This window comes from Cuculus canorus, chromosome 2 (genome assembly GCF_017976375.1).
Source record: "Cuculus canorus isolate bCucCan1 chromosome 2, bCucCan1.pri, whole genome shotgun sequence".
Lineage (NCBI taxonomy): Eukaryota > Metazoa > Chordata > Aves > Cuculiformes > Cuculidae > Cuculus > Cuculus canorus.
In genome coordinates this window covers 9458123-9485659 of record NC_071402.1, presented here as the reverse complement: position 1 = coordinate 9485659, position 27537 = coordinate 9458123, and the positions used below count along the sequence as shown (strand labels likewise).

At 43.2% G+C, this 27537-nt stretch overlaps 1 protein-coding gene across 2 annotated transcripts in view; it reads right to left on the bottom strand.

The window, feature by feature from the left end:
• ST3GAL1 (ST3 beta-galactoside alpha-2,3-sialyltransferase 1) overlaps positions 1-27537 on the bottom strand; it is an 81890-nt gene that overhangs the window by 19261 nt on the left and 35092 nt on the right. For both annotated transcript variants that reach the window (XM_054059566.1, XM_054059567.1), the window contains exon 2: positions 7417-8239. In XM_054059566.1, the coding sequence (XP_053915541.1) occupies positions 7417-7728 (312 nt within the window). In that variant the 5' untranslated portion in view covers positions 7729-8239. The remainder of the gene's footprint in view (positions 1-7416; positions 8240-27537) is intronic.

Genomic DNA, 27537 nt, shown 5'->3' with positions numbered 1-27537 from the left:
ATGCTGTGCCATAGGGCAGCATCCACCTTCCAAATCCAATATATATGTGTGCCAGTGATATGTGTGTGGATATAGTTGCTAGAATTTGGCTTAAATTCACTGAAATACCTGACCCTTGTGTTCTGAGTGAAGTGGCAGCTTTTCTCGGGTTTGTCCAAGAAACAGCCATGTCTAATGATGCAGCTTAACCTCTTGCCCAAGTCCAAAAAGCATCTTAACCCACCTTATGTCCACATATGAAATACCACTATCTTAACACACCTGCTCCCCTCCATAACACACTTGTCTGGCATTTGAGAGTCAACTTTTCACCTTAGTTTGTTAAAAAATATAATTGGAAGTCCAGAGTAAGAAATTTCCTAATCATCTCCACAGGGAAGACAAACTACCCTGCCCTCTCAGCCTTAGAAACTCCCCACTTCACATACAGAAGTTCACTAGCTGGTTTTGCAATTTAAAAATAAGCAAATGAACAAAAAAAAGGCAAGAAAAAAAAGCCAGCCTTCAAAGTTTACACAGTTCCTTTCTTCAGCCATGAATGGCTTTCTGAGGAAGAAGAGCCTGTTGTTTCTTCTCACACCATGATGTGCATACCTCCATTAAGGATAACAAAGATCTTTGCTGCTTTTCTAAACTTCTTGGATGGCTTTCTTGGGCTCTTTGGTACCATCATACCTCCAGTGATCACCAAGAAGCTGTACTCAAAACTCAGCTAAGGGCATGCAGAGAAGAATCTGAATTCAGCCAAGGTTGGTCAGAGCTAATAGCTTGGAGTGGTGAGGACACAGCTACAGTCAGGAGAGCCTCAGAGGAAAGCCCTCCTGGTAACTATGCATCCTGCATCCATGGACAAGTTTGGCACAGTATTAAATACACCTTCAAAATCCCAGCTTATTAGCAGGTAGAAAATATCCTGCTTAACCTTCAGCCATCAGTGTGTTGTGGATGCAGATGGAGCATGGATCAAGACAGCCCTCCCGCAAGCACATAGCCAGGCAGCCTGCAGAAGTTGGTGTAGCAATACTGTTTTTCATGGCTTTTCTAACTTTTCAAATGTTTTTAGAAGATAAAGAGGTAATAAAGCCCCATGAGAATCTGTTTGGCACAGCTATTAATTGTCTCACTGCAGCAGTTTGGAGGCATTAATACTCACACAGTGCTCCCCAGCTATAAGACATTGTACAAAGATTAATCCTAGCAACAGCCTGCTGGGGCAAATCCAGGTAATCTCCATTTTGCAGGCTGAAGGAGAGGTTAAAAGGAAACTATCAGTTTTAAAAATGCCTCCTTGGTCTGGAAAATATGGCATTATTATTGTTATATTTAATGTCCTGCAATTACTACTCATCAAAGAGATTAAGGTGGAGAATACAGGGGCTTTCAAGAGTTTGGGCTATGTTTAATAATTTGTGTCTGTCAAAAAATATACATTATCAAATATGAATGTAACGTGCATATATTATGTAAACAACACACAATAATATGAGTATGACGAATTCTATGATTTCTAACTTCCATGGCTGGTACGGGTCACCTCCACAGTATTCTAGGGAGTCAAGGTCCTGCATCCACCAGCTCCGTGTTCTCTCCTTTCTGGCTGCAGAAAGCTTGGAGCTCTGCAGAGCATTTTGCAGTGCTTAGGGGATCCAGGAGCTTGGGCCACCTTCAGATCCATCTGATGTACACAAGGACTGCTGGCAGGGATAGCCCAAGGGCAAGTTCCCAGTATGTCCGAGGATAGTCTAAATATCAGGCTTGCACCCAAGCAGTAGGGCACCAGCTGGGAGTGGGCATGCAGCAGACACTGTGAGTACAGCCTGAGACCTGGCCTGGGTTTGGTACCACCTTCTGCAGCTATCTGGCAGCTAGGTGTTATTTTCAGAGCAGTGAGCTGTATGCATTGCTTTCAAAGTATCGCAGACCGAGTATCAAAGCGTCCTACTTTAAAGACAACATCTGGTGATCAAAGTATTTGGGCAAATTTTCTACAAAGAGCATTCAAAACACACGACTCGCGTGCCAAGTAGCTCTGCCGCTGTCTTAAAAGTAAGTGCGGCTTCCATGACTTCCCCTGTGCACGTGTTGGGGATGCCCTTTTGTCCTCTGTCTGGTTAGCAAATCTTTAAGCCATATACTACATTTTTTCCTACAAACACAAGGACAAAAAAGCTAACATTTTCTTTTAGATACGCTAATCATATAGCCTCAAGAGTTAAGCTTTCTTCCAAGAAAAAAAGAAAGCAAATTCCTCAGATATCATGACTCAAGATAAAAAATATTATAACATTGTAGATGATGAAAAATGTGCTACAGATAAGGTTGTTGGGGAGCTCTGAGCCTGATTTTACTTATCATAGCTTTAATCCATCAACCTGAACAGCGTTATTTTGGGTTTAGAACAGTAGGTTCTGATCTCATACCTTTTATACTTTCTGACCACCAAAACCAATGCCACTCCCCCCCCCAGAATAAAACAAGAAAACTGTAAATAAATGCTATGCTATATTGTAGCATATAACTCTTACTCCGTTTTCTTATGCGCTGGCTACTTAATTTAGTGAATTTCCACGGAATGTGGACATTTGTTCACAGTGTTTGTATCATGGAACAACAATGAAAAACTTGCAGGTGAACCAGCTGGAGCAGGTAAGAAAGAAAGTATAAACAGAAAGAAATGCACCACATAACACTAATCGCCAAATTCCAAAACACTGAGACTCTTACAGTTGAATGTTAAGATGAGAGAAGGCAGATGGATGGACACACAGAGAGATACTAGGCAGAGGAGAGGAAAGGAAAGAGAAAAGGAGAGGAAGGAAGTGAAGGGAGAGAGGGAAGGGAGGGGGGAAGGAAGGAAGGAAGGAAGGAAGGAAGGAAGGAAGGAAGGAAGGAAGGAAGGAAGGAAGGAAGGAAGGAAGGAAGGAAGGAAGGAAGGAAGGAAGGAAGGAATTCCTAACAAGCTGGTTATAGTCCAGGGTATTATTAATGCCTAGATCACACCTGAGAGGAGGACTGCAATTCAACTTTAGGTCACAAAAAGCACAAAGCAGCTGCAGGGGTGTAACCAGGAGGAGAATTTGGGTCATTATTTGTTATCTGATTAAAGTAACCATAGGAGAGTTTATCAGCTGGGTAGATTTAAGCAAATGTAAAGCATGTTACAGCCCTGACAACAGCCCCCTTGTTTCCATGAACACAGAAGCAGACAGGTGCATTTTCAAATGCCTTCTCCAGAACCAGCCCTGTCCTGTGCAGCAGGGTGAGCTGCTGTAGGTATAGTGGCACAACCCTTCTCTTCCCTGCTCCTTCCCACCCACACAGGCAGTACCGCTGACTCCACTATGGACAATGCAATTTTATACACAACAGCCAGGAATATTTCCTTCCAAAAAGACACATCCTATCAAGATGGAAGATTTTAAACCATATATTCTCCAAATACGCTGTGAAGCAGCCTGGCAGCCATGTGAAGAGCGGCAAACAAGTGAAACCACTCCATCCTTTGCCCCGAAATGTCACTTCACCTCAAATACTGGTCAGAAGGCTCTGGAATCAGTCCTTGCTTTCCTAAAACTGGAGAGATACTAATGTTACGGGACTATTTGGATAAATAATACTTCTTCACATACACAGCAACAGGTTTAATGGAAAGTTGGGGCAGACTGAGCTTGGTAGAGAGACAGCTCTCCAACAATGGCTCTGCCTGTGTTAGTCCAAGCACACCACATAGGCTTCCCCATGACAGGAAAACCACAGCCTTATAATAAATAGGACCAGTGAAGTCACTGTTGTCTCAGTTACAGCATAACGAAACTACCATGCAGTCTGAAGTCAGTTCCTGAGGAGCGAATGCAGAGTCATTTCTACCCTGAAATGAAGTTTTAGCAATCTATGGTCTCCTTATGCCCAATCTTTTAAGTGCAAATATAGTAAAAAGTCACAGAATATTGAGTTGGCAATGTAAGCAACATGGCCACGAGCAACGTTTTCTTAAACAGTCAGGATGCACCTGGGAATTACTGTAGAAATGACACCGACTGTTTCAGAAAGGCTTACCCAAAGCAACACGTATACAGGAAATAGGTTACAGTGAGGACCTGAGGTCACATTGTGCTTGGGTATACCCAGAAGAATCTCTCAGAGGGGTCAGGACACCTCTATAGATTAGGGTATTTTCAGTAAGCAACTGATTTCCAATAAACAATGAGGTTTTGGCAGACACCAAAATATTTCCCACTTTCTAGTTGAAGATAAGTTCTGGTTGAAAAAAAATATGATGGAAAAAGTGTAGAGATCTTTAAAGATTTATTTTTATCTTTTAAGAAAAAAAATGCTTTGTTTTTGTGTTCTAAAGTGGTGCATTTCCTTTGAACTTGACCTGAATTCAAAATATGAATGAAAACACTAAAAATAGGGTTAGACAGCCCAGAAAATTAATGGACAGCTTTTGTTTGGGCTGGAGGCAGGGCGGAAGGAAAGAAGTAAAAGACTTTTGGCTGTCCTGAAACTCACTATTTTTTAATTTAGCTGAAAAAGAAATAAGCCTCCCCTGAAAAAGTCTGTTTCAGGTTGAGTTGAAGTAAGATATTTGCGCATTTGGTTTTTTTCTTCAGTTTCACTACAAGAAGGAGATCAGAAATTCAGATATCTGTACTGTCACAAGCTTTTCCTTCCTTTTAAAGAGTTTTTTGAGAGAATGGATACAAGCCTCATGTTAATTCAGAGTGGAGTCTGAGTTCAGAATGCAATGTAGCTATGTTCAGAGGTGATGCACAAGCACCCAGGGGCCAAACTCCCTTAGCAGCGACCCCCTGCCCACCCAGCCGTGTCTTGCAGCACTCCTTCTCAGCCCAGGTGCTGCAGGAGCACAGCCCCCAAACTGATGCCAGATTTAGGATTGATCATCTCCTCAACACCATGGGCTCCTTGTTTGTTTTCAGAGGCAATTGAGAGACACTTTACATCCAGCCTCAACACTCACAATGTCCACGAAACCTCTCATCCTCCATCTACCAAGGTCTATTTGGAGTATCCCCCTGATCCAAAAACTGCCAGTCGTTATATCAGCACAGCTCCCTAGTGAAACTTCACCCCCAGGCAAGGGGAACTAGGACCTGAGCTTCCCATCTTCCCTTCTCACGGCTTCAGTAAAGCCTAGCTAGGAAATATGTTTTCTATCTGGACTTCTGCAAGGCCTTTGACACGGTCCCCCACAGCATCCTTCTCTCTCAATTGGAGAGGTATGGATTTGGTGGATGGACTGTTTGGTGGATGAGGACTTGGTCAGATGGCTGCATCCAGGGGTAGTGGTCAACAGCTCAATGTCCAGATGGAGATCAGTGACAAGCGGTGTTACTCAAGGGTCTGTATTGGGACCAGTGCTGTTTAATAACTTCATCAAGGACATAGTCAGTTGGATAGAGTGGACTCTCAGCAAGTTTGCAGATGACACCAAGCTGAGTGGTGTGGTTGACATGCCTGATGGATAGGATGCTATCAGAGGGACCTGGCTAAGTTTCAGAAGTGGGCCTGTGTGAATCTTATGAGGTTCAAAAAGGGCAAGAGAAAGCTTCTGCACCTGGATCAGGGCTACCCCTGGTGTCAATAAAGACTAGGGGATGAAGACATTAAGAGCAGCCCTGCCAAGAAGGACTTGAGGATACTGATGGATGAAAAGTGGGACATGAGACAGCAATGTCTGTTCACAGCCCAGAAAGCCAATCATATCCTGGGCTGCAACAAAAGCAGCATGTCCAGCAGGTCGATGGAGGTGGTTCTGCCCCTCTGCTCTGCACTGGTGAGAACCTTCCTGGAGTCCTGCATCCAGCTGGGCAGTCCTCAGCACAGGGAAGATGTGGACCTGTTGGAGCAGGTCCAGAGGAGGGCCACAAAAAGGATCAGAGAGACAGAACACCAGACCTATGAAGAATGGCTGAGAGAGCTGGGGTTGTTCAGCCTGGAGAAGAGAAGCGTCCTTATTGCAGCCTTTCAGTACTTACAGGGGACTTATGAGAAAAACAAGGACAGAGTTTTTAGCAGGTCCTGTCAGTAAAGGACACAAGATAATGGTTTTAAAATAAAGGAGGGTAGATTTAGACCATAAGAAAATTTTTATAATGAGTGTGGTGAAGCCCTGGAACTCCTTGCCCGGAGAAATAGTAGAAGCCCCATCCCTGGAAATATTCAAGGATCAGAAGGAAAAGTGTCCAGAGGGTACAAGAAAAATAACAAGTAATGAGAAATCTAAGTAATTAACAAAGGGCAGATGAAACGATGCATACCTGGAGTATGTGAGACTCATAGCAAAAAGGAGGGTTTCATCATAAAATGAGGATATAATTTATGCGGCAGTTAAAGATGTCAGGGTGGCATCTCTTTTTCACCAGTAAATGCACCAGCCAGCAGTAAGAAGTGATAAATCAGATACAGCCTCGTTCTCAACACCTCCTCCAAAACCTGAATGTTCCCACTACAAAAGTGGGTGCCTGCCAGAGGGGCCTTCCCCAGGAAGGACTGAAAGCCCCAAATTCAACACCAAGGGCTGCGCTTGCCACAGGACACCAAGCTGCAAGCAGCTGTGTGTTCAAAAAAAGGCACAGGAAGACTATTCTTTCTGAAGAGGGGAAAAGCAAGTCAAAACGAAACTGATTTCTCTCGGTTGCTGCAGACAGAACCTGCACGTTAGCAGTTCAGCAGCACAGGCTATGAGCAATTCATTTAATCAATGTCTCGTTTGAAGAGAACATAAAAAAGGCTTTAATCAGGCAAAATGTCAGGATATGCCTTCTTCCCTCCTGTGCTTTTCAAACAAGGTATTGCTAGCTTTCATGATGCTTGAACTGGGCTCTTTGGACCACACTGCTTAGAGGATATGGTGCCTCTTGCCGGTGAACCACAGCTGTCCCCTTACAGATCTGTTTTACATCACCAGCCACAACAGAGACTATTTTCATGTAAATGGAATTAATAATTTTCCATTTAATCCTGCTAATTATTAACATATCTTTACAGTAGGGAGAGCCCCAGGGGAATTACACACTTCACAATTTTTTCTTGCTAACTCAATGGATGCCAAAAGCCCTTTTTACCATCTGAAATGAAATGAGCCAGCTTAGAAAGTTTAATCTTTCGAAGACTAGGGAGAAAAAAGGTAATATCGACATTTGCAAATTCTGGATTTGCCACCTAACTCTGCGAGGGATTTTCTAGCTCAGAGCAAGTGAACATGCGCTCTGAGTGCCTGCGAGCTAAATAGCAGCACGAACGCTCATTTTCTTCCACCTCTGCCTGCCTTGTCAGATGAGATGGCAAATGCTTTTGGCAGGAACCATCTCTCACTGTCTGTTCAGCATTACTCAAAGCCTGACACCGCAACCGTCACACAAATACTGGGCTATATTCACACCTACCACTTACCAGCCACCACCTGTAGCTGTCTTCTGGAATAAAGGCATTTTGTGAGGTCAGAAAGGGTTGCATAGTTGAATTAAATCTCTGATCGAACCAGAGGGAACGTCCCAGCTCAGAAATGCATGTGCGACAGCTGCACGGTCTCCTGGGGTACTTGAAGAGTTTTTGAACTTGATCTGAAAACTGCATGATGAGATGTCTCAGATCCCAGGTGGTTGCGGTCACCTGGTGTGTGTAGTTCAGAAGAAATGATGTTACTGTGATGAGCAAAAAGGCAAAGGTAAACACTTTCACGTTTCTCCTCCTTACAGTGACCATCTTTCCCACTTGGGTTCTGCTGTCACCACAGACTGAGTACGATGTAGGTTCCAACGTAAGGCAAAAAGAGGTGCTGCAGGCGCCCGCCAGTTACCACTCCAGGCTTAGGCTGAATATACTGACTCCACTACCTCTGTCCATAGGGAAGAATCTTCATTTCCTCCAAATGGGCTTAAAAAAGGCAATATAGATATTTCTTTTCACCTTGTTACAGTGCTTCCAAGTCTCTTCCACCTTTCCGAGACCTGCTGCTAAGTTCTCCTGATGAGGGTTCAACAAAAATGGACCCTTGTCATTCCACGTATCAGAAGGGGAGCAATATCAGATTAAAAATATAGGTTTCCTGTGTGGGACCAAGCCATAAATTAAATCAACTGAACTGTAGAAAGAATGAAGCTGCTATTTTTTTTTCCGAAGTTAGTTCATGTACAATCAGATCATCCGATGGTGTACATTCCAGGAGAGAGATATGTTTTGATGTCCATTTAAGCCATTGAGAGCCGTTTGCAGCCTGGAGACACACATAAACAAACAAACAAAAAAGAAATAAAAATATTGTCAGGAAATTTTTTACTTTTGTCCCAATCTAATTTCTCTGCTTTTCTCTGCCCATCCCCAAACTTCTGATCAACTCAGAGCCCTCAATACAGCGGCAGCGTCTACGATTTCTGCTGCGGTATTTGCACACTGAGAAGTTTCAGGGTGAGATTTGTGAAAGGGCAGAGCATCGACCTGTGGACCTGAGTCCCTTTGTATTGAATCAGCCCCTGCACTTGCTCTGGTCTTACTTGAATTACAGTTTGTAGCCATTTGAATGCCAATGACTCACCTCCTTCCTTTAGGCTGACCTTGATAGGCACACGATACGCAGCAAATATTCATAACTAAAAGCAGCTGAACAAAAAGCACCCGGCAACGGAGGGAGGAGCAGGACAGGGAGTACGAGGAATTGGTTCCTTTCTCTTCCTCCCCTCCAAGCAATTTCTTAAGGATGGGGCTGGACTCGTGATTCAGAGAAAGCCAAGCAAGAACAGCTCATACATCCTGGGACACACAGGGGGGAAATCAAAGTATAAATGGCCTTTGTTCAGTGTGGATTATTGCTACTTTTCCTGCCAAGAAAGGGTAGGTGAGGGCAGCCCATGATTGCAGAGTTCCAGTAGATCCTGACCCACACAGGCAGGCTGGAGGCTGCTTTCCCTCAAGGAGTCGGGGATACAGAGGGACCAGGAGCCGCTTTCCATTCCTCTCCTGGTGTCCCCTGCATGGCAGCAGAGATTTAAACAAAGTTTTAGAAATGGATCCCTTCTTCCCACAATGACATTGTTTTGTGGGAAGGAAAAAAATGTTGTGAATTTTCAAACTTTGGATGTTTGCAAAAAGCCCCTTAAGTGCCATCGCTTAAATAACACTCACTTGATTTAAAAAAAAAAAAAAAAAGAGAAAATAATTGGATAATTAACTGTGTCAGAATATGTGCAATTTATGAACAAACACAAGCCCAGAAACCAAAGTCTCTCTCCCTACTCATTTTCTTCAGGCTTTAGATTAGGAGAAAAAAAAAAGCAGAACTGCAACTGTTACGTCATTTTAACTCATTCCGTGCACACATGGATGTGGGATCCCCCCTATTTCATCCCCCAAAAGCTGAACACGGGGGGAGCGCATCTGGTGGCCACAGATCTGAGCTGAGCACAGAATCTCCAGATTTGCTGCTGGCTTTTCCCCTGGGGATCCTTGTTTGCTGCCTGAGGCCAAACTGCTTTTCCATGTTTGACACGATATCTTGGAGACGGCACAGGCATGGTTTTTAGAGGTGGTGGCATGTAAATATTTACTGAGTCCCATGAAGCCAAATTCAAAGGCAGGAGCATCAGATTGTGGTCTTAAGCCTTTGCTGTGCTTCAGATTTCTCATCTGCAGCACGTGATGGGCAGTGTGTACCGTTCAATTAGCTGCTGTTTGCCAAATGCATAAAGATTTATTTCAAGTCTGGCCCCTACAAATGCATTTATAGGAGCTCAAGGGCTGACGAGTGGGCCAGGCTGGATAACAAAAGGCTTTATTAACCCCAGCTGCTCAGACTTGCCTGCACCAGTAAATTATACAGCACTGGGGAACAATTCAGTGCTCACTTTACCCTTCTAGAGGGAAGTTTTGGAGCTAACCAAAAATCTTCCAAACTTTGCTCAGGTACAATTCAGGAATCATATCCCCAAAGGCAGTGGGGATTCTGCCGCTGTGCCTTGGAGAGTTAGAAACGGAGCTTAAGAGCACGACCCCCATGCACAGCCCTGTACATGCCAACTGGCCTTAGTGCTGGAGAGCAGTCCCAACAGATTGACTTTACTAGCCTGGATGTCATTGTTAATCTAAACAAAAACACACGCACAAACCCATATATGCCAAATCCCAGAAGAAGGTTGTGGAGTGGATAATTCAAGAGCTGCAACGCTGGGGGGTCGAACCCCTGCTGCTGTTAAGACCAGGCCAGTTCAATATTTGTAAACACAGTTCTGTTATTTTTTTAAGTGGAGGAGGGAGGGAGACTATCCAGCTTTTCTTGCAAAGCCTATAAAATGGAGTATTGTTCGTATAAGAAATAGTTCTGGCTTCCAAAACAAACACCCATTGCACCAGATTTTTTTAAATCATATTTTTTCTTTTTGTCAAAAAACTAAGGTTAAATTTATATTTAGAATTTGAACCAAAACCCCTAAACTAGTGTTTGGGGGACTGCAGTGCCTCCAAACACGTAGTCATCCCGTCAACCCATAGCACGTGATGGGAAGGTGAGAAACCAGAAGAACTCCCAAGGCCCTTTTCCACTGTGGAAATAAACACTGGATACTCTATTTTAATTCTCATTACTTAAAGTTTCCTATGAATGCTCATGTTTCCTATGGATACACATGACAGAAAAAAAAAATATGTATATAACCTGACATAAAGTCTCTGGGGACTATAAATGTGACTTAGGGGCTGAGGAAAAGGAAGGCTGAAATGAATGGAAAATGCTTTCTTTAAGTTCACTGTTACTTGGACTGGGACCACTTTTTTCCCTTTATTAAAAGAAAAGTACAATGCCACCCAGCCATCAGTACTTCTACTCTTCTCAGCATCTTCCACAACATCTCAGACCACCTCCTTCTGCTCAGATATATGTGTAAATCTTCACAAAAGTGTTTCTATATGGGATTCACCAAATTGCCAGGAAGTAGACAGGGATGATGCCGAAACAGCAGTTGTTGTAGGAAACTATGCCGGGCTGCCAGCTCCAGTGCTGGGAATATTTTACCTTCTGACACTATTTGTGATAGTTAATTTAAGCCATTACAAGTAAGTAGTGTGATATCAGCTACAGTCCTTATCAACATACCTCGGTGTGACCTTGGCACTGGTACATCTGTGAACAGGCTTATTTGGCCTCAGACCCAGAAACAATTTCTGAGGATTTCACTATGGAGATCTAAAGTTCGTGCCCAGCCCTTGTCCCAACCATGGTCCCTGAGAGTTAAAGAGTTTAAGTACAGTGTGTGTTCAGCTGCAGGCAGCTATCCCAGCTCAGCTCATGCAAGCAGCAGGTTAAGCTACCAAAAGTCATTGGGCTTTTAAGGTCTTTCTTTTTTTGTGGTCTGGATTTCTCTGCTACCTTCCCACCTGCTCGCTTGTCCTACGTATACGCTTGGCCCTGTGTAAGACACCCCGGAACATGCCAGAATAACATATTTATGCTGCCAACCCCCAACACCCAGTGATACACAATACAGGGAAAATGTGAGAAGACGTGTCACAGGCAAGAGCAGAGAGGGGCAGGTTTGGAAGAAGGGGAAGGCTCCTCCAATCTCTGTCCTGAGCTTAAGAGTGCATCTAGTGTCATTAAATAGTCATAAAGGAGAACAGAGCATAGTCTTTTGTTTATTTTCAATATTATAGACTATAATGGGATCAATCCATTGTGATTGTATGTCTCAATAGTTTTCTATTTTTTTCTAGAATAGTTTTCTATTTTTTCTATAGTTTTTCTATTTTTTTTATTATTTTACATTTTAGAAAGAAGGAACAGAAAACACTTTTCTTTTCTTTTCTTTTCTTTTCTTTTCTTTTCTTTTCTTTTCTTTTCTTCTTTCCTTTCCTTTCCTTTCCTTTCCTTTCCTTTCCTTTCCTTTCCTTTCCTTTCCTTTCCTTTCCTTTCCTTTCCTTTCCTTTCCTTTCCTTTCCTTTCCTTTCCTTTCCTTTCCTTTCCTTTCCTTTTCCCCCCAGGGTAGATCTTTGTATTATAAACTCACAATATGTAGAATGGCCCTGGTCTCATGCCAGACAATGATTAACCAACAACGATAAAAACACATCAGTTCAATGAACTAATATAAAGCAATTCTTAACACCTTCAGGAAATATTTTTCAGACAAATACACCTATAAATGCAATGTATTCTCACTGCATTTATTAGGTTATGTGATAAAAGCTCATCTGCACACCCACATAGGAGCACAGAGAGACAACAGCAGGAGGGGAAGCACAACTAATACCCTGCCTCAAAGGCTCCCAGGTCCATGCCAGGAGCCATCAGCCCATCCAGGACACACCTGCTCAAGTGCAGAGGAGCACAGGGGCACAATGCCAGGTGAGAACCTGAAATAAGGACTCAGCAGAAAGGACACCCTCTCTGTGTCCCTCCCAGGGCTGTCCCAGGACAGCCTCAGCACCAGGTATGAATCTCACTCAGATATGTCAAGACCACAGCACCTTTGGGACCATGAAGGGTTGCTGCCTCGGAGCATAGGACACATTATGGGGTGCAAGGGAAGAGCATTTGAGAATTGGACAAGATGTGTGTGGCTGACCACACAGTATCAGCAGAATCCTTCACTTCATTTTAAAACCACAAGGATCTTAAACGAAAAGTATGTAGAAAATAGTAATGAAAGAAAAATTGAGAAAAAAAAAAAAGATCACTGCACTTCTCATCCCCCAAACTGTAACTATCATACTAGAGTTTGACCCCTATTCGATGTCTTCTTTGCTAGCAAAGGAGTACTTAGTATCAGCACCATTTTGAGGAGATCTTTGTTAGTCATGTTGGATGCTGATGATTCAGGATCCAGCTTTTGCCTTCTGGTCTGTAACTTACATTAAAACTCAGTCACAGCATGTCAGACAGAACAGCACAAAGGCAACAGGGAACAGTATCCCTATGCAGAGGTATTTCCAGATTTCCATCACTGCTTGAACAGTTCAAAGGTCCCAAACCTTTAGAGTCAAAACCTGCATACTCCTCTGCCCTGGCAGAAGAAAGGGAAGGACAACATGACCTGCTGCAGTTCTCTCATGATTTATGGTGGCCATTGTACCTTCTACTACCCACAGTATTTTACAGCTGGAAACTATACTTCAAGGAGTAGAGATTTGCTGCAGTTTTACTTCAAGAGAGTGTGCTGTGCTAGAAAGGTCTCAGTGTCAGAACTGCAAGTGCCCATTTTCAGAAGTGCAGCTCAGATCCCCCTGAAAATCTTCCAAAGATGACTTAGTTTCCCAGCTAAGTCACTGACTGCTATATTATTATAAAGCCTTTTGGTAACACAAACGGTATGTCCTCAAGCATCCTTCCTACTGTTTTGGGACTGCTTTCCCATCGACACCCCTTCTGAGTAACTACTTGAGCAACCCTTGGTCTCAAAGTGCTGTGAGAGGATGAAAGATCAGAGCAGTTTTGGAAGATGTCATCCTAGGGCAGCAAAAAGCCTGTCTCTGGAAAAATACACATAAATTTCCACCCCAGGTCTTTGCTTAGGCCTGGATAGGAACAACAGAAGGGACTGTTTCATTCCAAGCCACAGGCTTGTCTGCCCTGCCCTGGCTCATCACTGGCTGCCTCCCACTGCCCTGAGCTGGCTGACATTTAGAAAGAAACACTTCATTGGTCTGAAACCTTGCCAGAGACCTCTGAGCATGAGGCTTTTGCTATGTGAGATACACTGTGCAATTACAAGACAGCCATCAGAATTAAACACAGGGCACAGACCAGAATCTCTCTTAACCGCATGATTCTGGGATCCTGTGCAGGAACTTCTGGTCCAGCTCCAGCTCCGGGAGATAAGTCTCACCAGGCACTGAAGGTCATATGAGGGCTAGGGAAACGAGTGGGTGCTGCCTCGGCCCTAGCACAACCTCTGCAACTTCAAGATGTGACATCCTAAGTGCCACTGCCATCCTAAGTGACATCCCATGGCACTGGCAGGGAAAGGGGAACCCTATCCTTCTCAGACACCAAAAGCCACCACAGGATGGAATTTTGGAAAAGGACCAGCTGCCACATGACTTTGGCCTTTTCAATGCATAACTTAATTATTATAAAATCACTGCTTTTTGTTTCTCAGCACTAACTGGCTCCTCTCTCCTGTCCATCTTTACATCCTCACAGTGATGATAAATGGGCTGCTGCCTTGTGTGCCCACAGATACAGGAAAGCAGCCTCAAGTCCTACCTGCCATTTAATCAGGGAGAAAATTATCTGTAATTCTTCTGCTGCATCCCTAACCATGCCATGAAGTGTAAATCTGTTTGACTGTCACTGTCAAATGGGGTTGCAGCATCGACGTCAGGCAAGCTGTTTGGTATATTGCTCTTGGATTTATTAAAATGCTCACCCCAAGCAACTCCAACTAATCATATTGACATTGCCTAGAAAACAAAACCATTCAGGAACATTTAAGCCATGAGAAAAAGCAGACAAATTTGAAGGCAATTCCTCCATGCTTCTTGAATTTGAAGCCAGCTATTGGGCAGTGTTTCATCCATCACAGTGAATAGAAGAAAAACTGGAAGTGGTTTATGGAGCGTAACTGCATGGCATTTTTGGTACCAGTGATCTGAAAAAAAATTCATTACGTCGTTGTTTTATAACAGTGAGCAGCTTTGTTAGCAGGCTTGGGCTGGCCAGATAGATACGAGATCTCCCTGGTACTGTAACACACCCTGCCCTGCTTACGTGCGTAACAGGTTTGTGCAGTCACGGTAAGGAAACAGCTTTTTGTGCAAGATATGTCTAAGTTCAACAGAAACTTGGGTGGGGAAGTTGCATTCTGTTGCCTCAAAATAAATCTTTATCTTGGCAGACTTTGTCAGGCATCTTGCTGAGCAGTCTGGAAGTGAAAACTCCCCCGCAATACTTGAGGAAAGGGCTCGAGGCTCTGGCTCTGATAGGGTCATGATCCTGCCCTTACCCTTGAGCTCTGAGAGCTGCCATCCCTGCCTCTTCCCACCGAGATGAATATGTTTTGTCCTCTGCTACTGTGGAGGTGTTTGCAGTAGCAAAAGCTTCATCCTCCCTCACAAACCAAGAGTCGATTCCTGCAAGGGATGTTTGGTCTAGAGAAACTGCAGTGTTAATAACCAGAATTAATTGTGCTGTCCTCCACAGGCAACAGCTCCTACTCATGTCTTCATGCCAAGTGGGAATTTTTGCTTTGAACAGGGCTGGCTGTGCCATGAAAGATGGTCTAGCTCCAAAATGTCTGCCCCTACCTGTACACCATATCTATAGGAGAAGTGTTAGGAGCCGAGCACGGGGAAGGGTGGATGCTCAACCACCTCTCCTGTGGGGCTACAGGATAACTTCACTCCACTTCTAGAGAGACAGTGTGGCCACAAATGGGTCTGAAACAAAGTTTGCTCTGACCAATGAAGCTTGCATCATACTCTAAATGAAGAACTGCCCAAGAAAAACTGACAGCCTGGGCTTAACTTTTTGTTCTCTTGGTTGATCCCAGAGATCTCCTGGATGAATTAGTCGAGATAGAGATCAGTGATGAGAGATGTCATTCAAGGGTTCAATACTATTTAATATATTCATCAATGACATAGACAGTAAGATTAAGTGCACCAAATTTGCAGATGTTTTAGCAGTTCCTATTGTGACAACACAAAGAGTAATGGTTTTAAACTCAGAGAGGGGAGATTCAAACTAGATATAAGGAAGAAATTTTTTGCAGTGAGGATGGTTAAACATTGAAACAGGTTGTCCAAAGATGTGTCAGATGCTCATCCCTGTAAACATTCATGGTCAGGTTAAACAAGGCACTGAGCAGCCTGATCTAGTTGAAGGTGTCCCTGCTTACTGGTGGGGACGGGGGATTGGGCCTTCCAAAGTCCCTTCTGACTCAAACTATTCTATGACTCTATGACTACGAAATGCTGATGCTACAAGTTCATTCCAGGATTCCAAACCGCTGTGTCCCCCACTGCCATATCTTCATACAGCACTGAATCTACAACCTTGAGAGAGCAAAAAACCTGAGTTTAGTGTGAAGGGCAAGGCTGTGGGGAACCCAGATCCCTCCTTTGGTGGCATCAGCAATGAAATAATGACATTCACCTGGGTATCGCTTATCACTCGAAAACATACACAATTGTGACCGTGGCAATAAACTTATGATCAACTTATTTCCAATGGGAGCTATAATGCAAATAAATATTTTTTAATATAATAGTTCTTTGTTAACGTGGCCAGGCTCCGTACGATGCCAGGCTCAATGAAAAAGCCCACTGATAATATTCCAAAACTTGGCAATGTAAACCTAGTCTTGTCTTTTCCAGGTTATTATGGTGCCAAGGGAGTGCTCAGTCATATCTGCAGACCATGAACCAGTCGCTCCTTGCAAACTAGTGCCTTCAGTATCATGGGATAAAGTGGAAAAGGCCAGTGAAAAGGCCAGTGAAAAGGGAGGTTAATTCAAACTTAACAGGCAGCTGACCCATTTACGGTCCATTCCTTTGACTTGACACTCAACTCAAGTATTTTCAGGCCCAAAAAGGAGCACCAGAAAAAAAGCACTGTCCAGCCAACCCATGAAACACAATGATTATAGCTGAGAGTATGAAGGCTGCCAGGTCTTACCACGGATGTGCTGAAAACAAGCAGTGGAAAAATAAGCAGCTGGTAGTAACGTCTTCCATAGCATCTATCATGCTAAAAAGTGATTTTGTGGGAGCCCTACCTCTTTGCACACTGTCTATTAATCAAGGAATGACACTTCTGCTTCCTTGGTGGTACTTCATTTTTATTCATATATTCCAACCCCTCTTCCCCACAGACACATTGAAGTTTTAATAGCAAATGTATCACTACAGCTCCTAAAATATATTTTTCCCTTCCTCATCTTTTGGTTTCCAATGCTGGACAGACACAAAGGCCTAACCTGATGAACTATGAGTGCTCTTCTGTCATGGGCCAGCATCTACCAATGGGCTGGGACTCTTTGTGCTGTCTCTACATTGGCCGGCACACCAACAGCCCAAAGCTGGGGCAATAAAAACAATAACTTTGGAGTGAAAATCCTAAACTAAAATTCACTCACTAACTGAAATTAATTTACTCTATCTCTGTGAATTGCTCTAATTGTTCTTTAAAAACATCCGAGCAGAACAAATGGACATGAAAAAATTGCTATTTGATTCCTGTTGACATGGTGGATAGAGTGCTCTTGTACTCTCAAAAACTTCCCATACCATTAGGTGATTTGTAGGCGGGGATCAAAGTTCTGCTACCCTTTGTGTGGGAAAAATGGAGCTGTCAGAGGAATTTCCAGGGCACTCACATTTCCAGGGCTTCTAGTATATGTCTTTAATGGTTCATAATATGACAACCATAGAGCTGTAGAGGAGTTTTTGAAGCAAAGCTTGGTTTTATTTCTTTGTTTTTTTGGACCAGTTTGTCAAAAATTGAATCATTCTGTGGATAAAATTCTTTTCCATCTTGATTTTCTGTTCCAAGAAATTTCCAAAAAAGAAGGATGTTTGACACTTTAAATTAAAAAAACTACAGCTTTCATTTTAAAAAAAAACTTTTCCTAGGAAATGTGTAATTTATGGTAATTAAAGGAAAGCAAACCATTTAGAAGTTCAAAATGAAAAACAAAAAACCAAAGCTGTTTTCACTTCTGCTAGGAGAAAGATGAAAATCACCTCTTCTTTATAGTTTTCCTTTATATCAGACTGACTAAGTATTTTTTTAAAAAAAAAGCCTTGCTAATTCCCCCAAGACAGTGAGAATGCTGCTTTCAGGTAATCCAAATGCAGAAAGATAAATTAACGATGGCAACAGCAATAGCAGGAATAGAGGTAAGCTAAAAGTACCATAGAAGCTAATTCCTGTGCATGCGTTAGTTTCAGTTTTATAGGATTACAGGTGAGGATATAGGATTATTTCAGATTATAGGATACCCTGAACTAAAGGTAGAACTCAATCACATTGACAGCAGGTGTTTCGCTATCCTGTCTATGAGCATCCAGCTCAAAAATATTCACCAATCTTTTTCTTGTTTAGAACTGTAGGGAAACATATGTGACTATAAATACAGCTGTTCATGTGGAACAGACTTCAAAGAATATCTTTTGAGGAACCTTGATTTCTGATTTTAAGAGAGTGATTAACATACCACAGGGACTCTCATACTATTATAATTCTAAATGCAGAGAAAGATTAGATGATAACACTAACATTAATGGTATTGCCAATAATCTCCAAAATCTAGGAAATTTGTTTCTGTGCCCGTGTAAACATCTCTGCCTCTCTTCGGTGGGATTCCTGCGTTGAAGCAATACCAAGCAATTGTCGGCACTGTGCGGCTGTTAACTTGAGTTCACACTGATGGGGCTTCTTGTTAAAGAGCGTTTCTCTTACAATCGATGACACCAATGCTAAGATTCTGCATTAAACATTTATTCATCAGACTGAATGCACTCTAGAGTAGGTTTAATGACACCACAGGGATTTTCTCCTTCATTAACCTGGGATTTACTTTTAGTCTTTCCTGTACTAAGAAGGCAGAGGTCTCAAGCTGCCCACAATAAATTCAGAGGCGCTTTAGCCTCTGTGCGTGTTCTGGGCCGAGCAGTCAGTGTAAGCGATGGCAAGTACAAAATAGTCTTCAAGGTTTCCTTTTGCTGTGCACACATCTGAGAGTTTGCAACTCCAGTAAGTTTATAAAGAATCAATAAATAATACATTAAAATATTATCACAGACATAAGTAATACATTTTATAATTAATACACTGTGCTACAAGCCAGAATTACAAACCTATTAAGCAGACACTTTAATTGATTGATCGTTTATACATCCCTAATAGGTCAAGGGACCTATTTGGATCCACCCGCACTGTGTGCTCTTGCTCCCAGCCCAGTCACCATCTAGCCCTGTGCATATGATGACATTCCCATTCCAGCTTTTGCCTTACTTCTACAATAGTGTTAACGGTCAAGAAAGAAACAAATGACTCAGATTATGTTTTATCCAGAGGACTGCCAGATCTCAGGTGATCTCTAGGACGTGATCAATAGAAGTATCTGCCCAGGGCAGGCAATATGAATATGGCTCTTTGGTGCTCGGTCGGCGGTAGCTTTGCTTTGGACCATGTAGTAGGCTGGGTACAGAAGAACCAGAGGATTTAAGTGAGGAAGACATTTTACCACTTTGTTTGGACTTTTAAAGTGTTTTTAGAGAAACAAAGATTAGTATACATCAGAGTGGCACAGAAAAGGCTTCCCATAATCTTGAATATGAAAATATGTCAAGAGCTGCTTGCAAAATGGATTTGCATACATCAGAGCTGCACATACAGCCACTCAACTGAGCATCCTGAAGTGCATTAGAAATAGTAATACTAAATTATGTGGATGTTGATAATTGAGTGCTGGAGAAACACACACACAGACATGCACAAAACTATGACTTCTTTTTCAGTTGTCTTACTTAGATGGTTAAAACATAAGAATGGAGGCTGCTAAGGTAGCCAGCAATCCTTGAATATTTGAGGCCTTTCTGGTTCAAAGAGAAATGCAGAGTATCGCTTATCCATATAAAAATAATCAGCAGTGGAAGATTTAATGTATTTAGTATTAAAATTTTAGTTATAAAAAGGCATCATTCCTTGATCTTGTAAGAGTAGAAATTTTAAGACAAGAAAGTGGTGAGCGATTCAGTATTACTTTGGTCTTGCCCTCTGCAGTGCTGCCAACCACAGCCTACCTAGAAGTTAAGCTGTAGCAGGCCAGATGCTGAAAACATCTGCCTATATTTACTCTTTTTAATTATGAGAAAGAGTGGAAGAAGGAAGATCTGTTTCCTTGGGCTCTGATTATCAAACCAGGACAGAAAAAACCCTGTTGCTCACTTTTCCCCAACAATAATTTTCAACATCTGCCCAGCTGGTGATGCGTTAGAAAACCAGCTGTACACAAGGTGGTTTGGTGCTGGCCAGAAACCCTAACTTCAGACTTAGGGGCATTATACTTAAGTTTACACAACCGCATCAGCACTATGTCAGTACAAACTCCACAGAGGAGCAACTTCTAAAGCTAAATGCTCTCTTTGGGTTCAAGATCACATCTCCCACTCAAATATCGAGAATGGAATACCACGTTCATTGAAATATCCTTTCTCCATCTAAAACATTCCTCTGTTCATGGTGGGGCAGGGAAGTTTTCCTTTCTGTTGCAAACTTTTGTGATATTACTATTGCAATGAACCTGGCACCCCGTTCTCACTCTGATGAAGTTTCACAGTAACTTTTAAAACAGGGCTTACAAAAATGTCACTGCTTGCTCTAGCAGTAAAGCTTCTGGCAAGTTTTAATGGGCAGTGTTAAAAACTAACAGTCCCCAATGACTGCAACAAGCAGAGCCTTGAGGCTTTAGGTTTTCTTTTAAATGAGCCACCAATTTGCGTCAAATAGTTAGTTTGCTTTGCAAGTGGCAGCTGCAGAATTTTGTTTGTTATTTGCCTTTATTCAGCAAAGGAAAAAAGAAAAATCATTTCACCTTTAATTAAAACCTCTCAAGGGTTTGCTGGGAACTGTACACCAAGAAACTTGAAAATATGCTGTTCTGCTTGGCTTCATTTCAAACAGGGTAAGATGAGTTTTTAATCTCCTTTATTACATTTTTCTTGCTCAAAAAAAGGGGGGAACGCTGAAAAATAATTACTGCATCCGAAGGGAAGTCATTACAAATACAGCTTAAGTGTTCCCAGAGGAGAACTGACCTATGACTTGCTATGTAGGAGATGTAAAATTATCAACTGAAGGGCATGGGTGTTTTTAAGTTGCTCTAAAAGAGGACAAGAGTCCACTGCCCCAGAAACATTGTCACATTCAGCTACACAGAACTGATCCTGTACACGGTAGTTGTTGTTGCTGGGGTGTTCCTATCCTCAGGAAAATATATTGGATACCAGGGTAACCTTTATCTCAACACACTGCTGGACCATTCTTAGATTTTTTTTTTAAAAAGATGAAGCTTCCAGTGACCAGCATTATAGTTGCAGAGACATTTCCAAACTTGCAGCTGATGGAACTCATTCTTATTTTACAGACTCCTGTATTTTTTACTTCTGAATTTCATTGACCTTGCTCTGATTTACATGCACGGCAGATTTGGTGCATCACTGATTAGTATGGCAATCAGTAAGGAAAGTGAGGGAGACAGACGGCAATGAGGCTCAAAGTGACAGGACATGGCACACGGAGGGACTAAGATCTTGCCTGAGTATTACAAATATATGCAATCATTTCTGTTCACGGAGCTAGTAGCCAGAAAGGCAGCCAGGGAGAGGACTGTTAACCCCTCGCAGCTACTCAGTGAGGTGTAGCTTCTGGCTGACACTCGAAACTGAGACGATTTGGCTTTAATTCTGGACATTCGTTCACAGACTCCCAGGAGTCTCAGCTGGGTGAGGTGCTGAGAGGTTTCCTCCTGTGCAGAGGAGGAAATTACACAGTTGCATGTAACTATTTTAATAGAAGTTCATTTAACTCCTTCTGAAAAAAGTCAGCAGAGGAAATTCTCCTGCCTCTCTGAGCAATTTTTTTATCAGTACAAGACAATAGCAAAAACCATGTCTTTCCACAAACTCCCATATGAGTCTTAAGTAAGAAATTAAAACAAATCCACCTTCAGATGAAACACTACACTCTGAACCTTTCAGCCCTGAGTCAAAATCAGATTCTTTGAGAACACCTCAAGCATCGCCCAGTAGCATCTTGCCAGCACTCACCTGCTGATTAAGTCACACAGCGGCATGCAGAGTGATGCAGTAGAACAAGAATCACGGAATCATTTAGGTTGCAAAAGACCTTTAAGGTCATCAAGCCCAACCATAAACCTAACACTTTGAAGTCCACTGCTGAACCACACCCCTAAGTGCCACCAGGGAGGGTAATTCAACCATTTCTCTGGGCAGCCTCCTCAAATTCTCGACAACCTTTTTCGTGAAGAAGGTATTTAGTGACGAAGATTCTTTTCCTAATATCTACTTTAAAACTGCCCTGGTGCATCTTGAGGCCATTTCCTCTCATCTCATCCTCTAGTTCTGGAATCTTCAACGTAAGAATGATATGGAGATGTTGGAACAGGTCCAGAGGAGGGCTACAAAGATGATCAGAGGGCTGGAGCATCTTCCATGTGAAGACAGGGTGAGAGAGTTGGGCTTGTTCAGTCTGGAAAAGAGAGGGCTCCAAGGAGATCTTATAGCGACCTTCCAGTACCTGAAAGGGGTCTACAAGAAAGCTGGAGAGGGGCTATTCATAAAGGCTTGTGATGATGGGACCAGGGGGAACACATATAAACTGGAGAGGGGCAGATTTAGACTAGACATAAGGAAGAATTTCTTCACTATAAGAGTGGTGAGACACTGGAAGAGGTTGCCCAGGGAAGTTGTGCCTGCTCCATCCCTGGAGGTGTTCAAGGCTCGGCTGGATGGGGCCTTGGGCAGCCTGATCTACTGGGAGGTGTCCCTGCCCATGGCAGAGGGGTTGGAACTAGATGACCTTTAAGGTCCCTTCCAACTCTAACTATTCTATGATTCCATGATTCTATCACTTGTTACTTGAGAGAAAAGACCAACATCCGCCTTGCTATGACCTTTCATCTAGTTGTAGACAGCGATAAGATCTCCTCTCAGTCTCCTTTCCTTCTTTTTTTCAGATGGAACAACCCCAGGAGGAATGTCGCCTTGCTTCCAGATACAGAAGTCCTGGGAAAGAGGTTTAGTCTGTGATCCCATCCCTCACTTACAGGACATGACACTGTGTTGGGGTCAACAGCAAAAATCCTGGGATGCTGCACACCAGGTGGCCAAACAGGGAAGACCATGTAGGCTGAGCACACAGCTCACAGGGACAGTGAGGGGCTAAGCTGCATCTGACAGAGCCTGATTTTGCTCTCATGCACATCCCAAAATAGTTAAAGTGTGTTCCATACCTTTCCTTTGTCCTCACCTTTTAGAACCAAGGTAGCAGAAGAAAGAGGAGAAGGTAGAAGGAAAGAGGATTTGCCTGAATTAGATGGGAGCAGGAAAGGTCTGGCAGCAGGTTTACTACCTGGCTGACAGGGCTTACAGCTGGAATTGACCCTTATATGGGTCACACCACTGTGTGCAAGGAGGTGGGGGGCACACAAGGATCCAGGCACTGTCCAACTTTTTGTTAGTCTGAACCAAACTAACCCCCCAGCTTCCTCTACAGCAAGGGCAGAAATAAATGAGAGGGATGTGGCCTCTCTTCCTCCTCATGGCTTGTATTGGAATCATAGAATAGTTCAGGTTGGAAGGGACCTTTAAAGGTCATCTAGTTCAATGCCTCTGCAATAAGCAGGGACATCTTCAACCAGATCAGGTTGCTCAGAGCCTGGTCCAACTTGACCTTGAAGGTTTCCAGGGATGGGGCATCTACAACCTTTCTGGGCAACCTGTTTCAGTGTTTCACCACTCTCAATGTAAAAAATATCGTCTTTATAACTAGTCTGAATCTCCCTTGTTTTAGCTTAAAATCATTACTCCTTGTCATATCACTACAGGACCTAGGGTATTAATAGTGCACTCTCCAACTCTTCCTCTCCAAACTAGGGTGGGGGCTGCAAAGCATCCACAAGTTGAAGCATGATTTACAGCTCAACCTGCTCAACATAGGTAGGATAAGAATGGGATTTGCTTTCAAAAACAGTTTTACAAAAACCATGGAGGTGAGCTGCACATTTTATGACTGGGTTACACAGCATTGTCCCAGCAGATGGAGGGAACAAATAAATTTTTACATCTCCACTGTGCTGTTGGGGAGGATTAAAGTCTCTTTGCTGCCCAGATGCCCATCAGCAATATTTCCCTCTCAGAGGTGATACCTGCTCCAAGCCCAGATGATATGTCTTTGTGAGAGCACACACAGCATGTACATGTTCTTCCAAATCCAGGGTATCTAGCCTTGATATTTAAAGCCCTTGGCCTGACAAGTGTTGCATGTTACTTCAAGTTGGTCAGACATTTTTAAATGGCTGTAGAAACACCAAGCTAATTAAGAAATGAAAATAAAGCTGACTTCCTGATAAGCAAGTGGAAAAAAAACCCCAAACTCTAATAGCCCTAGACAAAAATAAAAAAACACAGCAAAATCCCTGGCAATGCCAGACTTGAAGTGACAAAATCTGGGTGACATTTGTGGATGCGTGTTGACAGACGTGTAATGGCCGAGGCATTCATCTGATTTCATTTGGGGATATCATTTGAGGTGTGTGGGGGATAAGTTTCCAGAAGTGCTGCACATCCACCTCTCACTGGTTTCCATAATTACAGCCACTCAACAACCCCAGGAAGCCAGAGCAGAGTCCCTTAGGATTCCTGTTCCCCAAACTGAGAAATCCCCAATTTACCCTTGATTTCAGCAACATCCAGCTGTGGTCTGACAGCATCTCTTCCCACGCTCATACACAGACATAACACATACCCTGGCTGAGACAGTGCTTTGCTACTGGTTTCAAAGGACATTGGAAAGTTATCATAAAAAAGGACTTCTCTCAGTTTTCATTTCCTGATCCATGGAGGCTGGTTTGCTATGAGAAGATTAATCTGGGGCCAAACCCTCTGTGGGGGAGGTGGCATACAATGAGATGATTATTCAATTCTCATGACAACTCCATCACAAGTGGTTTTTGCCATGATCCCTCCAAATACCACTGTACACAAGACATGCTCCAGCCAGCTCTGCTTTACAGATAGAGAAGAGGTGAATGAGCCTGTGGCCATCCATCATATTCTCACTTCTACAGAGCTCAGGGCAGAAATGCACCACCTATCCTTGGCTCCTGACTCTGCTCCTTCCCTTTCACACTGCTGCTTAGTGTTTTGAAGGTAAATCATTACGAATGGGATGCTGAAGCAGTAACAGAAGTTTTACTTTGCCCTTTGCAGCCCCTCTCACACCTCCAACCTGCAGCTCTTTCAAGGCTGCGTTTCAGCCTGGGTCCTCTGAGCACTTGTTAGGCAGCCGTCCATGGCAAGGGTAAAAATTAGTTTAAGATTGAGTTGGCTGCTGTTCCCATTGCTCTCTGCCAATCCTGATGCTGCCCTCAGCAATCTTTCTGGCATAATGGACCACAGTTAGACTGAAAAAGAAGCACAAGCCATGCAAGGGCTACTGATAAGGGCTATTTAGCTTGCAGATGCATGGCTAGCTATCCCAACACCAAGAAGGTAATACAAAACCCGAAGTATAAAAATGTATTTTAAGGATTTTTTTGGTCCAAATAACGGCCTTATGTGTGTGTTTCTGGGAACTTAAGCTGCATTTCATTTACGTTCATGATACACTGAGTCCCATCTGTACTGTCAGCAAAGCACGACTTGTGCTCACAGTGGGCACCCTTCGATCATTAATGACAGGAGTCTGGGGATCCACCAGAGATCCTGTGCCGCCCACTGTCCCACACTGCGCTGGGACATTAAACCCTATTGCCACTTCCAAAAGTGCTCATTTTGCAGTGGCTACAATGGTTCCTGCTATAGAGCTTTCCCATTTCCATCTGCCTTTGCTGACACCAACAGAGCCATTAATTTGAGTTACTGCCGCCTGCCCCCATACAATAATCCCCATCTCTACGAACTCTGGAAGTAAGGGGTCACATATAGCTTTTTATAACTTTATAACCGACTCAGTTTTTAAGAGCCTTTTCTTCCACTGTTCTGGACAAGATTAGCCACTGCAACTTGATTGTGTTGCTATGGCAGTAATAAGAAAAAAAAGTAATTTCGTTTTCTTAAAAAAAAAAATCAATAATTTGTATTACTGTGTAAGGTCCTTGACATTAATTACAAATAAATGTTAGACCTACTAAAATAAGAGAGTGAATTTACAGCAGCAGGCTGCTAGTGAAGCTTGTGTGGCTGCCACAATACATACGAAATATAAAAAGTATTGGGGACTGCAGTTTGCATTTTATTGCCTAGGAAAATGAACGTGTAAATAGCAATAAAATGCACAATTATTTAACACAAAGCCAAAATACTCCACAGCATTTATAGGCTGATGGATGGCTTGCCTGCCTACTCTAATTTGCCATAAAACAAGGAAGACAAGGATGGAGGAAAATAAACAATGCCTCCTGTCAATGTGATTAGCTGTGAGACGCCAGGTGAGAGCAGCTGGTCTCCAAAGAGGGTAACACTGTACCGCTTCAGCTGGCTTTTGCTTTGGTAATTTAGCCTGGATTGCTGTGCTGTTTGGCAAAGGCAGCACCATGGGAGCTGAGCAGGGAGACAGGGATTGCTGCGCCCAGGGTCTTTATATGTCTCAACCCTGATGCCTGTGGCAGAAAGATGGAGCAGCTGCTCGGGGGGGTGAGGGCTTCGTGCCTGCAGCAGGAGAAGAGGGCTATTAGGCAGCCTTGTAACAGATTGGTTTCTGGTTGAGAAAAAAAGCTTGCTGGCATAGAAGTCAGTGGTCAGCTGTCCGGGGCATCACCCATGACATGACAAGAGACAGGGTAAGCCTAAAAAAGTCCGAGGAAAAAAAACAGTGGAAGTCCTTCAATGCCATCTGTTAAAAAGCAAGGAGATGGGGAGAGTAAGAAAAAGCATTTGAAACACTTTATGGGATAAAGTAAACTGCAGACACAGGGAGTGCTACCAGCTGGCTTGCTGGCTGTGATTCAGCAACCCGCGGCAATGCCTGCGAAGGAGCCGCAGGGTCCCAGGCTTGGTCCTGGCAGCAGGAGCTGATTTGCCCAGCACCAGCCCCTCACAGTTATCTGCTGCCTCCACCAGCATCTGGGAGACACTGTGCTATTGTCACCCACCCTACTCAAGAGTATTTATAAATGTAATATAGGTACACATTATTCACTCAAGGTTTTTGGTTGTTTGGTTTTTAGCTATGTATTTCCTTGTAGGCATACGAGCCCAGAATACTGCAGGGGGGCAAAGAAGCCATGTGCACCTACCCCACATTTACACAAACTCTTTTAGATCGCTGAGGTTACAGAGATGTGAATCTGGTTTTAGTGATATCACCGGCAGGTTCCTTATACAGACAGTGGTGATCCTGCAGAGATTAATGTAAGTCACTGAGGGATGATGGAGGTGGATAAGATCCTGGGTCGCAACCCATGAGCAGCCAGGAACAGAGCCAAGACATGCAGCTCCAGCCTGATGTTGGGACACACTCTCCGACCTCACACTTTCAACTGACACTTGGAATTTCCAAGTTAAATTCCTGTGCTGTGTGACTGTGGTGCAGGAGCATTGCAAACACGGGGACCTTTACCTTCTTGTTTAGTGGACTCCTAATTTAGACATCAAAAGCAAGTGCCTAAGTAGAGGCAGGGTGAATAACCCAGAGTGCAGGGGAAGGACACATCAGCAGACATCACACACAGATTTTTTCACTGCTGGACTTGTCAGTGTATTTTGAGCCTGCTCCAAGTTTACAAAAGCCAGCTGAGTCTTCCAAATTATCTCCACCAGCTGTTTTAACCAAAACCCTCT